General features: G+C 43.4%; 1 protein-coding gene across 1 annotated transcript in view; it reads right to left on the reverse strand.

The window, feature by feature from the left end:
• Positions 1–9583: 9583 nt before the first annotated feature.
• Positions 9584–13224, reverse strand: part of TPR7 (Tetratricopeptide repeat (TPR)-like superfamily protein) — a 34549-nt gene continuing 30908 nt past the window's right edge. The window contains exon 11 of the mRNA XM_088950395.1: positions 9584–10370. Within this exon, the coding sequence (XP_088806521.1) occupies positions 10224–10370 (147 nt within the window). The 3' untranslated portion in view covers positions 9584–10223. The remainder of the gene's footprint in view (positions 10371–13224) is intronic.

Consider the following 13224-nt stretch of genomic DNA (forward strand, 5'->3'; position numbering starts at 1 on the left):
TTCGCCCACGGAGGAAACAGTCGCAATCCCGACTTCAGCTACGGACCCAGCTCGCACACTAAGCATCGGAGCTTCCACCGAAGACCCCCTACGAGCCGAACTGGTCAGTTTTTTACTTCAAAATTTAGATAATTTTGCCTGGTCCGCGGCCGACATGCCCGGCATTAGCCCCGAACTGATAACTCACAAACTTAATACTGACCCTGTAGTCAGACCCGTTAGACAGAAGAAACGCAACTTAGCCCCAGAACGCTGGAGAGCGGTCACGAGGAGGTTGAGAAGCTCATCGCAGCAAACTTCATAAGGGAAGTCCACTACCCGAGCTGGGTGGCCAACCCGGCGTTGGTAAAAAAGGCAAGCGACAAGTGGCGCATGTGCGTCGACTATACCGACCTGAACCGAACTTGCCCGAAAGATTGCTTCCCCCTCCCCAGAATTGACCGCCTAGTGGATGCGACATCGGGAAACGAGTTGCTAAGCTTCTTGGACGCCTACTCGGGCTACAACCAAGTTAGGATGGACCCATCCGATGAGGAAAAAACCAGCTTCATAACCGAGTTCGGCCTGTATTGCTACAAAGTCATGCCCTTCGGACTAAAAAATGCCGGGGCAACTTTCCAAAGACTTGTAAATAAGCTATTTCGGCCCCTGATTGGTACGAAGATAGAGTGCTATGTAGACGACATGGTCGTCAAGACTCAGTTTTCACATGAGTTAATACAAGACTTAGATTCTGTTTTCCAAATCCTGCGTCAGTTTAGCATGAAGTTGAATCCCAACAAGTGTGTCTTCGGCGTCACCTCGGGCAAGTTCCTAGGGTACATTGTCAATCGATGCAGTATTGAGGCAAACCCGGACAAAATAAAAGCCATTCTAGATATGAAACCACCTCGGAAAGTAAAAGAGGTTCAGAGGCTAAACGACCGCATAGCCGCTCTAAGCCGCTTCTTGTCTAAGTCAGCAGACCGCTGCCTACCCTTCTTCAAGGCAGTCAAAGGCAAAGGGTTCGAGTGGACCCAGGACTGCTAGTTCGCGTTCGACGAACTAAAAGGTTACCTCGCTAGTGTGCCAACCTTAGCCCAGCCCGAGGTGGGCGAGGTCTTAGAACTGTACCTCTCGGCTAGCGACGAGGCGGTCAGTTCGGTACTAATAAAGGAAACAGACCGGGTCCAATGACCCATATATTATGTTAGTAAAATTTTGCAGGGAGCCGAGGCAAGGTACCCGGAGATAGAAAAACTAGCATATGCCCTAGTAATAGCAGCTTGTAAACTCCGCCCGTACTTCCAGGCTCACACCGTCATCGTCCTAACTGACAAACCTCTTAGACAAGTTTTACTCAAACCCGAAGTCTCCAGTCGACTAATGAAGTGGGCCATCGAACTCAGCAAGTACGACCTCCAGTACAAACTGAGAACCGCTATCAAGGCCCAAACTTTGGCAGATTTTATCGCCGAGTGCACTTTCAGCCACGAAGCCCCACAGGTCGAGCCCGAGGTCCCCAGTTGCGGCGAACCCGGAGCTCCTGAGCCCATAGAGTCCAAACCCCATGAAGTAGCAGCCAATGTGGTATCTCTCCTGGTCAGGCGAAGAGCGAATTGGGATGAGGAGCCCTGGATCCTTCACGTGGATGGTTCCTAGAACCGGCAAGGCAGCGGAGCTGGAATAGTCTTGTGCGGCCCATGCGGCACAAAAGTAGAATACGCACTACGCTTTGAGTTCGCGGCATCCAACAACGAGGCGGAGTACGAAGCACTGATCGCCGGGCTGGACCTAGCGTGAAAGGTTAAGGCAAAACACTTGGTCATCTGCAGCGATTCTCAGCTCGTGGTAAACCAAGTTACCGGCGAATACGAAGCACGCGATCTCTCCATGATCGCATATTTGGCCAAAGTAAAAGAAGCCCTGCTCAACTTCCGGTCACACATCATTAGGCAAATCCCGAGGTTAGAAAACATGGAGGCCGACGCCTTGTCCCGGTTAGCCAGTACGAGTCACAACAATATGAGAACTGTGTACATAGAAGACTTACCTCGGCCTAGTATTCTCGGGGGGACAGAGGAGGTCGCTCCCGTCTTAGAAGCAGAGCCGAGATGGATCGATCCACTCGCGAGCTTCCTGATAGACGAAACCCTCCCTGCAGAACGCAATGCGGCCAAGAGGGTGCAGCGCTAGGCGGCCAAATACGTCATAATAGACGAACGGTTATATCGACGGTCGTACACGCTCCCCTATTTGCGATGTCTGCGACCTACCGAAGCCGAGTTCGTACTCCGCGACACTCATGAAGGCCTGTGCGGTGAACATTTGGGGGGCAGAGCACTCGCTCAAAAGGCACTTCGACAAGGATACTACTGGCCAACGATGAAGGCAGAAGCTGCCGAGCTCGTCAGAAAATGCGACAAGTGTCAGAAGCACGCTAACATCCACCATCAACCTGCCTTCGACCTCAAATACCTCGCCAGCCCGTGGCCCTTTGCACAATGGGGCATCGACCTCCTGGGGCCATTCCCACCAGCAACAGGCGGAAGAAAATTCTTAGTGGTTGCGGTAGATTATTTTACGAAGTGGATAGAAGCCGAATTGGGAAGGGCCCTATAAAGTAAAAACAGCGCTCGGGGGCGCATACGAACTCGAAACCTTGGAAGGCAAACAAATACCTCGAACGTGGAACATCGTGAACTTGAGGCGATACTACCTATAAACAACCTAGCGAAGTGGACAAAATCAGGCCCTATGTGCCACAAGGCAAGCCGAGGAACTTCGGCGTAGATAGCACATTATCAGCTCGGCAAAAAATCAGTTCGCGGCACAAAAGACCACGGAAATTTAAAAAACCCGGCAAAGAAACAGCTCGGGGAAGATGAGCAAGGGGAAAAAGACACTCCATTGCAAGAAACAATACATTGGCAAAAAAAAAAATTTACATGCCCGGAGCCACTTCTTTGCCATCGGAAGGCACTTCAACAACACCCGAAGGCCCTGCCTCTCCTTTAGAGTCTGGCTCGCCATCGGCAGCATTGGCCATCTCCTGAGTTATACGCGAAGTGGTTATGGCACTTACATCGAGGTCGGGGTATGTATTCCGGATCATCCACCGGCTCAACTTGAACCCCCTCCTGTAAGAGTCCACCATCAGATCGTCAAAACGCGAGGAGGCAATGTAGTCTTCAACTACCTTCTTCTTGGCGTCTTCAATGCCTTGGGAAAAAATCTGTGTTCTCTCCCTGATGTCCTCCTGAAGATACTCGACTTGATGCTGCAAATCCAACTTCAAGTCTGCCATATGCTTGACAACTACCCCCATGGCTTCGGCGTCACGCTGAGACCTCGCCTGTCTGGCCATCGCGACGCGAGCAGCCTCTTCAACAGCATAAGCAGCCACCTCAGTAGCCTGGGTATTTGCCTCTGCAGCACGGAAGGCTTCTTCAGCAGCCTCAGCAACTCGCGCCTGTCGCGAGCTCCTCTCCACTTGGGCCGCCAAGGCATGAATCGAAGAATTCACCTACCAAAAGAAACAAGTGAGCAAATGACAGCAGAAGCAACAGAATAAAAAAGGAAGACAGAATCTAACTTACCACCATGGCATGTGTTACGGCGCGGCAAGCGACCTGATTCAAGGGAAGATCGGTCCACGCCGCGACCTCCTCGGGGAAAGTAGCGTCCCTACTCTTCTGAAGTGCATAGTTCGGCGTCAACACGCTCCTAAACTCCCCTTGAGCTCCCGAGCCTGAGGGCCCAGCCCGCGTATGAGCAGACCCGGAGTGAGCAAGAGCACTTGAGTACACAGGAGCGCCCATATGAGTGGTTTCAGCATAAGGCGCCCCGGCGGTCTCGTGCACCGGTGGAGTCACTTCGGGCTCCCTGGGCAGATCCTCTGGCGTATGGTCTGGGGCTTGGGGCTCCTCATCCAGGGGCAGCTCGGTACGAGTTCGCTTGGCGACCCGCTTCTTCCTCTTCATACCTTGGAACAAACGCCCCCCACGAGTTCTCTTCGCATCCATCACACCTACAGAAACGAGTTCGACATCAAAAAAAAAAAAAATCCGCATAGCCAGAAACCTACCCGAACTCAGGCCGGCTGCAATAAGCTTGGCCTCCGTTAAGTAGTGGTGGCACTTTAAGCCTTGCCGTGCCCATTGCCGGAGACCCTTCACCGTCTCTTTATCAAGAGTTACGCCCAAATCGGGAGCGGCCTCACCCCACTCGGTCTGAAAGGGCCATCCTTGTGCACTTCGCACGCCGAAGTAGTCCCGCTTCCAAGCCGGGACCTTATTAGGAAGATCGTGCAGAAGCTTGAAACCCTGGCGAGGAGAAAGGTAATATGCCCGTCTCCCGCCAGGAAGAGAACCCGCCTGTCTCTTGAGCATCAAGATAGAGGAGAATATCTCTAAGTCTAAGGGAAAGTTCTGCTCGCAAAAAAGGGAAATTGTCCCCACCAGGTTCCGAATAGAGTTCGGATGAAGCTGGCCAATGGTGACACCGAAGTGGTTTATGACTTCGACGAGAAGGGGATGGAAAGGAAGTCGCAACCCTGCAGCAAGCTGCTCTCGAAAAATCACGATCTCGTCGGGACCGTGTTCCCAAGGAAAGCTACCCGAAGGAATAAAATATGTGTACCCCCCAGGAAGATTATAAGACAGAAGTATGGATTGAAGCCCCTCAGGCGTCATGGTCGAATGGCCAAACCGGTCTAGCATCCGACCTCGGCGAGAGGTAGACGCCAAACTACCCGAAGCGACTCGACCTACTGGTTCGTAGTCCTCAAACTCCACCTCAGGATCACTGAGGCAGTCTGGGGACACGGCTCGGTTGGTGGAACCTACATCGGCCCTACTCGAAGAATCATTTGAGCTATCAAAGCTAGACATTGGGGAAAAGACGAATTCAAGAAAGTACTCACCGGAAAGTTTGAAGAAAAACCAAAGAATCGTGAACTGTATAAACAGCCTTGACGCGAGATGGAAAAGACTTGGACGCGAGCTGAAAGGTTGGACGCGAACTCAGTAGACAAACCGCATAAGTGACAACAACCGGGGTCCCCCACTATTTATAGCTACAGTAACCAAGAATCGACCGTGCAGACCGAAGACGATCCGACGGCCCACGTTCTTACCAACCGCACAACCCTTAAGGTCGAGACGTGATTGGCGCACGTCTTTCCGAAAAAAGCGAAACGTCAGCGCATCTTTTTGAAACCGACGTCGCTTCGACATGCATCTTTTCGAAACTGACGCGCCGCACGTCTCCCTGACTGTCGACCGTGCACGTACAACAGTGGCGTGCCTTTTTGAAATGACCCGCCGTCACGTCCCAGCGGCACGAATTGGTTTGAAATTTAAAACGCGCGGTCACAACCACCAGCGTTCTTGAGTAAGCACGTTTCTAGCCTTCTCGGAAACTGAAAGAACCCTAGCAAAAGCGTCTCGAATAGTGAAGGTTCGAAGGATGGGACAAATCCACCAGCTACCTCGCGAAAACTCCCCGCACCATGGCAAGACCCCCGGCGCAAGGAGTGGGGGGCAATTGATGAAGGAAGATTTGGCCCGACCTCTCTCATGTGACATGTGGCAGAAACAACAGCTCAGCAAAAGGGGCCAAGCCTAGGCAGGAACAAGGGGACACCCTTCGCCGAACTGACCCACTTGTAACAGCTCGGATACACTTCGCTGAACTGACCCACTTGTAACAGCTCGGATACACTTCGCCGAACTGACCCACCTTGTAACAGCTCGGGATACACTTCGCCGAACTGACCCACCTTGTAACAGGTCGGGATACACTTCGCCGAACTGACCCACCTTGTAACAGGTCGGGATACACTTCGCCGAACTGACCCACCTTGTAATAGCTCAGGATACACTTCGCCGAACTGACCCACCTTGTAACAGTTCGGGATACACCTCGCCGAAACTGACCTGCCCTATAGATACCTCCGAGCTCAAGACCGCCTCGCTCAGCACTTTGCATCACCTTCTGGGCACCAAAGCCAAACAAGTTGTACCATGCCTGACACTAGGGAAGTCCGTGCCCGAGGGTGCCACGCCTGACTGACTTGGGATCTGACGTTTGGTAGCAGCAATCTAAACGGCCACCTGCCACCACCACTGACGCCGTCATCTCCAGTTAGACGGTTAGGCAGTGACGGTTCTGTCTCAGTAGAAAGGACGACGGCCGAATTGACAAGCACAAGGGTAATCATACCCGATCTGACAAGGGCCTCGGGACGAGTACACGAAGTGACTATAAGAGCCCCTGCCCCCCGACAACGGAGGTATGCAAACTTTGCGCTATCTATTATTACCTTGCTTTTGAAGGATTCTAACTTGAGCTTCGGAGCCTCTACACCGGGTTCCCCCTCGGAGCTTTCCCATCTCCTCTGTTTCAGGTTCCCTGCTATCCCGCTCAGAAGCAAGGCAACGGACAGCTAAGACCAGCCGGATCGCGTTCCATCAGGTATTACACAGAAACATACCAAGGGAACATGAATCAAATATGCACTTTTATTCATTTACAATAAACTCATAAAGTACATCATCTTGATTGAAGCTAAGGGCATACAAAACTGTCTAACAAAAAACTCATGCAATCAGCAATGATGTTTGTTGAGAAGTGTATATTGAACCTCTTTGGCTAGAGGTTTATAAAAATAACAAGATACTTTGGTACTTAGGCTGTGCTTGGTTGAAATGCAAACATATTGGTACTGATGAAAAACTATGGCAGTGCAAATGATTTTAGTGTAAATTCTGACCTATTTTTCTTTTAAATTTTAGTTTATTTTGTTTGATTGCAGTACAAATGAAATTAATTAAGACATTAAGCAGAATAAAGTAAAATCCAAAACAAAATTAAACCAGAATTTACATTTTTTTTCATTTACATTATCATGAATTTGTACTAATGCAAATAAAATTGCACTGCAACCAAACACAGCCTTATGAATTTATTCCACTTTTCTATCTCCTCGGGAATAGGCTTCATAGGGATCCTCAACAAAGGATAATCCACCCAATGCTACTTTCTCCATAAGGACAGTCATCTTCAACCATCCAAGGTTCTCTCAAGAAAATTCGATCACATTCCTCTTGTGTTGGAAACTTAACTCTATAAGAGTCATCGATAAATTCAGTTATCAAAGATTTGTCCTGTAAATGCCTACTCCTTGCCAAGATCTCACATACTACAATCACCTTGTGAGGTCAATATGAAAGGAAGTGAAAGATAAAAAAAAAAAAAATTATCACATTCTTCTTTAAGCAGCACATCTCCTTCTTTGCCCACAACATGCAAGGATTCAGGTTAAGGAAATTGTCAAATTTAAAACTATATTTGGTTTGAAGGAAAAGGTAGGGAAAGGTAGGATCACGTATACAAGGTTTACAAAAGTTTCCTTACATTTCCCTTCCTTTCCCTACTTTTTCCTTCAAATCAAACACACCATAAGAGAAACTTGAGGAAATAGTCATGATAATGGAAGGAAGGGAAATGGGTATTTAGAGGGGGAGGGATGCAGTTGATAGGGATGGGGAAGAGGGTTTAAGGAAGACTAGCCTTTCACGAGAGAACACGGGTCTTTGCTGCGTGCTTGACCAATATGCAAAAAGCCTTAAAATTGATGGAATGCATCAAACCAAACATTTTAATTTTTAGGACCATAAAATACCACTATACTTCTAGCTAGTGACTTTCACTCTATTCGAGGTAGCCCTCAAACTCTCATTAGAGAGAGCTTAAAGTAAACTTATATATATATATATATATATATATATATATATATATATATATATATATATATATATATATATATATATATATATATATATATATATATATATATATATATCAAGTTGAATCAAATTGTATCAGATCATATAGGGGTGGGTCCATATTAAATCCAATTATAAACAGATAAAATTCGGATCACTCTTAATTCAAATTTGAATAAACAGATACCATTTGCAGCCCATTTGTACATACCCTTAACTGGCACATATAATAGTTGTATAAATGGCTGAGTAGTTCACTCATGATTGGTCTACATAACCTGTTTGTAGATACCTTTTTATAGGAGATATGGAACCAGAATGGTTCCTCATTTGGCCCCATTGATTTTCTGGCACCTCACCTACCTAAGTAAATGTGCTTACTTGACTACTTGAGTACATGTTTCCCCGGTAACACTTACCCAGTTAAGTATATTTACCCGTGTTGTTTTACATAAAATTTATCTGTGCTAAAATTTTTTATTAGGTAAAATACACCACATCCTCTCTTTTTTGGAAAAAAAAAATAAGGAAACTCTTTTTTTGAAAAAATAATTTTGGCCTCCCTCTGCATTACAAGTTGAAATCAGCCCCCCACAGCACATCCCCGGTGCGTATTGGGAACATCTCCCGATGATACTTCATCATTTCTGTTATTACCATCGGAAGATGTTTTCAATACACGGCGGAGATGTTCTGTGGGATGTGGGAAATATCTTGTGGGGGGGCTGATTTGAACTTCCGCATTACTTTTTCTTATTGCTTGTCTTCCCTCGATTTGGAATCAATCAAGGAGGGGAGGATAATAGTACCTCATCATGTGACTCATAAAATATTTCAAAAACCTCAAACCATTCTTATCACATGTTTGCACAAACAACACTCCTAGCTTGGTGTAACTTGGGAAGGCTTGGGTTGAGCATTTGTTAAAATCATAGTTGGAAGTTTCAATACTACGGAACACAAAAATTGTGTATCTAGAGTTTTCAACCATCGATACTCTTTTCTTTCACTTTGATAATTCAAACATAGATATATTAAGATCAATATTAATGTTTAAAAGGGTGATTTGGTGACCTTCAAAACCATTACACATCCTATACACACTATGATACATATTGATACTTCAAAACTTGTTAAATTTTGAAATGTTTCAGTCCAAAGGCTAAGCCCTAGTGTAAAATTCTTTAAATCAAATTCCCAACTTAAACCCCAACATTTATCTGGCTAACTAACTGGACATTACAGACTTGTCAAAAAACTAGACACTAAATATCAATTCCCATTTTCTGTTTATAAGATAAAGGTCCCAAGACCAAGACAAAAGATCATAGATGAGATCTGAAACATCATTCAGAAATTTAACCTTTTTATTACGGGTTCATTCAGATCTCAGATTAGATATCGAATTTTGCTTATATTAAGTATGCCGTAATTGGAAGGAAAATTGGTCGGATTATTTCTTTATATTGGTTGGTACCATTGTTTGCTTTATCCCAATTCCATCTGTGTACCAAAATGTCCCATTAAGCCATGAAACAGGGTCGGGTCAATAAAGTTTACACGGGTCGACATCCAGTACCTTGCAAGTCAACAACAGGTTCAAATGGGTCGGAGGCTCCAGTTTCAATTTCAAGTTGCTATGAAGTTGTCTGATACTGGTATAGCAGTCGGCAGTACCAACTCAAATCTAACTTCAACATCAAAACAACGCACATATGGATCTAGGATCCGGACTCTGAAACGGACATGGTTGAATCTCTTATCCAACATACTCTATTCTATTTTCTATGCCAGTATTTCATAAAATTACAAAATTAAGGCAATTTAAGTTAAGTCCCATTATCACAGCCACAGGACAAATTCCATGGGTGGACTGGACCGCCCAATCCATCTCTGAAATATGATTTACAACTTTTAAGGCTCCAAATGGATAAATCGGGCTAATCGATCAGTATAATATATTAAAGCAACTTCAGAAAATTAAGGGTCTAAAGCATGGAATGCCAACTTCTCAGTTTATATACCACTTTCTCTTCCTTGGTTCAAAAGATAAGGGCCCAATAGTGAGATTCTTAAATTACAAAACAAGTCACCTGTCACTGAAGTTTCTGCAACATTTCTTTAATCTTCATCAGTAGGACTTCCAAAGAAGAAGCATCAAATAGTCCAAAAGAATGAAGAATTAAACGAGCTGCAATACGAAAAGAACAGAATGTAGATATCTTTATCCACTCAGAAGTCAGAATCCCTTCTCAAATACCTATCACCCTCAAGCTTAGCTCAATAAATCATTGAGAACCTAGTTGAGTTGTTGCATCATACACCTCCCGTAGAGAAAAAGTTAACTATTTTCTTGTTGAGTGAAGACACCAATCTGGTGCCAACATTTGTAGCCCAGTTAGTAGAGACCTTGTTTGCAGATATCTTACATGTCAGAACAAGATGAGCCCCTTTCTAACTGCCAATAAAGCCCAACCAGTGAAGGATGACTGCTAAAATGAGCATGCATAATGCAAGGATCATTCCAGGCCTACCCAAAAGCCAGTTCTTCGTTTTCTTTGCACCTTCAACTCCTTTTTGTATTCTATCAGCCCATCGCATCTGAAAGAAGGAAAAAGAAAAACAAAACAAAAACCAAAAAAATAATGTATTTGAACCAGAAAATGTCACTCAATCCAGCTTTAGACATATTCAACGATGAAGCACACCAATCAGTACTTTCTGGCTATAGAGGTCTGCCACCAAGATCAGCATAGTCAGATGTTCATGATGATTTTCATTATCATTACCAATAGTTTAACCTGAATCCATTCCTGAGCATCATATTGCAGTCCAATGTGACTGCCGACTGGAACCCAACAAGCAAGGTTCAAAGGAAATTTTAGGTTTACATATTAAGATGCATTTAGAAAATGCATGGATATGGAGGATTTATTGGGATACACATGGATACATTCTTGTAACTATAATAAATCCTACAAACATATCAACAACACTAAAATCTAAGGCTCAAAGTGCTTTAAATAAGTTATAACTTATAAGCACATCAGAAAACATACTTTAATAGTTTATGTTAAGAAATATACTACATACAATCAACATATGAGGCATGTAGTTGTTACACACTTAAACCAATAGTGCATTAATGGATGAATTGAACTATCAAATTAACAAAAATTCATTAAGACACTCTAAATCATCATCATTATATCATCACCCAAGCCTTATCCCAAGTTCCCAACTATATGGAGCCGGATACACAAGACATGGTAAATATGATGATAAAATTATTAAACACCCAAAACATGCAGTCATTAAACAATTATAATTTCGTATGAAAATGATTTAACATATTATTTATGCATGTGAATCATTAACTTATTACTAATTAGAAATAATCATAAATAATTAGTGAATAATGCACTAAATTGTCAAATTGAAATCCAAACATTCAAGTCAACTTAATCTTAGAGGCTATTTGATAATAGCTGAAGTGGCTGAACTGAATCACATATTGCTTTGTCTTTAAGTGATTAAATTATGAAAAAGAGGTGAGCTCCTTATTGGCTGAAGCTGAAATTGGTTGGTTGCTAACCCTCAAATATTTTATTGTTAATTATTTTATCTACTAAAAAAGAAAGTATTATCATTTAATTCAGCCATTCCGGCCATTATCGAACAGACCCTATTAATATGTTTTATTTTAAACTGAATGATCAATTAGTAATATAAATCGTAAGATTTTTGCAGAAAAAGATTTAGACATAAGATTCAGATCGAAACCTTTGGTATTCATGATTCAAATCATGAATCATATCATAAATCATAAGATTTTGACCACATCAATTCAATTAAGTCTTTGAATATAAGTTTTTGTCCTAAAATAACCCCATTCCTCAAACACATTACAATTTGAATACTCCAATAGATCTCTGCCAACACACACACACACACACAGGAGGGCAGTAACCATCCATAAGGACAACGACATACAGTATATCTGTAAAACCTCCAAGACCCAGGAGAGAAGATTTGGTTATCTTAAACTGATCCACATGTTGAAGAATCACCAAAATTTTAACAAATCCACCATCAATATTAGCATTAAACCCTTCTAAGTTGACAAGAATCAGAGGTCTCTCCTTGTTCACCAAGAAAAAGGAAGAATAGTTGTTGACAGGGAGGATGCTCCCAAAATCTAGGATATTATGTAGAACATTGATTGATTTCTCCTACCTATCTCCATTCATATTTTTTCAGTCATTTTCCCTTGTTAAGTATACGATAATTAGTTTGATGATAAAATAAAACAATTCAGATTAGCTGAGCGCAAAGGCTGTGTAGCAGGCTGTGAAACCAATGGTAACACCCCACACCAGTCATAAAATGCTTGGGGCTCACAGTCAGAAGTTGATGGTTGTGGACCCCATGTATTTTATGACTGGTATGGGGCGTTAAAATTGGTTCCACAGCCCACTGGTTGGATGTGAATCCCTTTAATTTCCAGCATTATTGTTTTCAGTTTGGTCTATTATGACTTAGGAATTTTCTTTTAAGATTTTCTATAATTTCTTGTGGAAAGGCTTGAAATCGGGATAGACTAGATTAGGATTATCTGCTTTAGCCTCAGGTTGGGTTGGGTTTGGCTACTGGTTGAGGCCAGGATTGCATCAGGGTTAGGGCTGAGGATTTCTAATTTCTTACCTCTGCCTAGGCTAGGTTAACCTCAACCTGGCCAATGTTGCACCTCTGAGCAGGGACGGGGCCATTTTTCTAAGTAGCATAGTTTTTAAGGTGCCAAGGCGAGGCTAGGCGACAGGGGGGGCGCCTTGTCGCCTAGTCGCCTAGGCAATGCCTAGGCGATGGATTTTTTTCAAGTAAAACCATATATCCTAGGGTAGTTCCTTAGGTTCCATAACCATCTTTCCTTAATAGTTATCCATAATTTTCATAAGAGAAGTATAAATTTCATGTTTTAAGTTTAGAAAATCAGCATTTTATGAGAAGAAAAGGAACAAAGGAAAGAAATTTCAAAAAATATAGGGGCTGAACCCCTACTTTTGTTATAGGAAAAGAGGAAAAGAAAAGGTGGAAGAAGAAGAAGATATGTAAGAAGAAAATGTGTTGATTAGACAAAAATTTAAGTTCTTCCCTTGCTAATTGGTTCAAGTTCTGAAATTTTTGAGGATTCAATCAAGGACAAAAACTTCGTTACGATACGCTCCGTACCGGGTGTATTGTATTGTATCTTTGGCGCCCCAATGACATGTTTACAGGTGTTTTTGGGAACCCATTTTTTAAATACACCTCTGCCGATACACAGAGGTGTATCGATACTTTGAACCATGGGTTCAATACAGCAATTAGCAATGTTTGTGTTGATTAAACCCTAACAAATAAGAAAATAATAAAAAAAATTAGTACATAAACACATAAAATGAATATTCTAATTTAA

This window comes from Nelumbo lutea, chromosome 6 (assembly GCF_056320005.1).
Source record: "Nelumbo lutea isolate HS-2025 chromosome 6, American lotus-T2T, whole genome shotgun sequence".
Taxonomy (NCBI): domain Eukaryota; kingdom Viridiplantae; phylum Streptophyta; class Magnoliopsida; order Proteales; family Nelumbonaceae; genus Nelumbo; species Nelumbo lutea.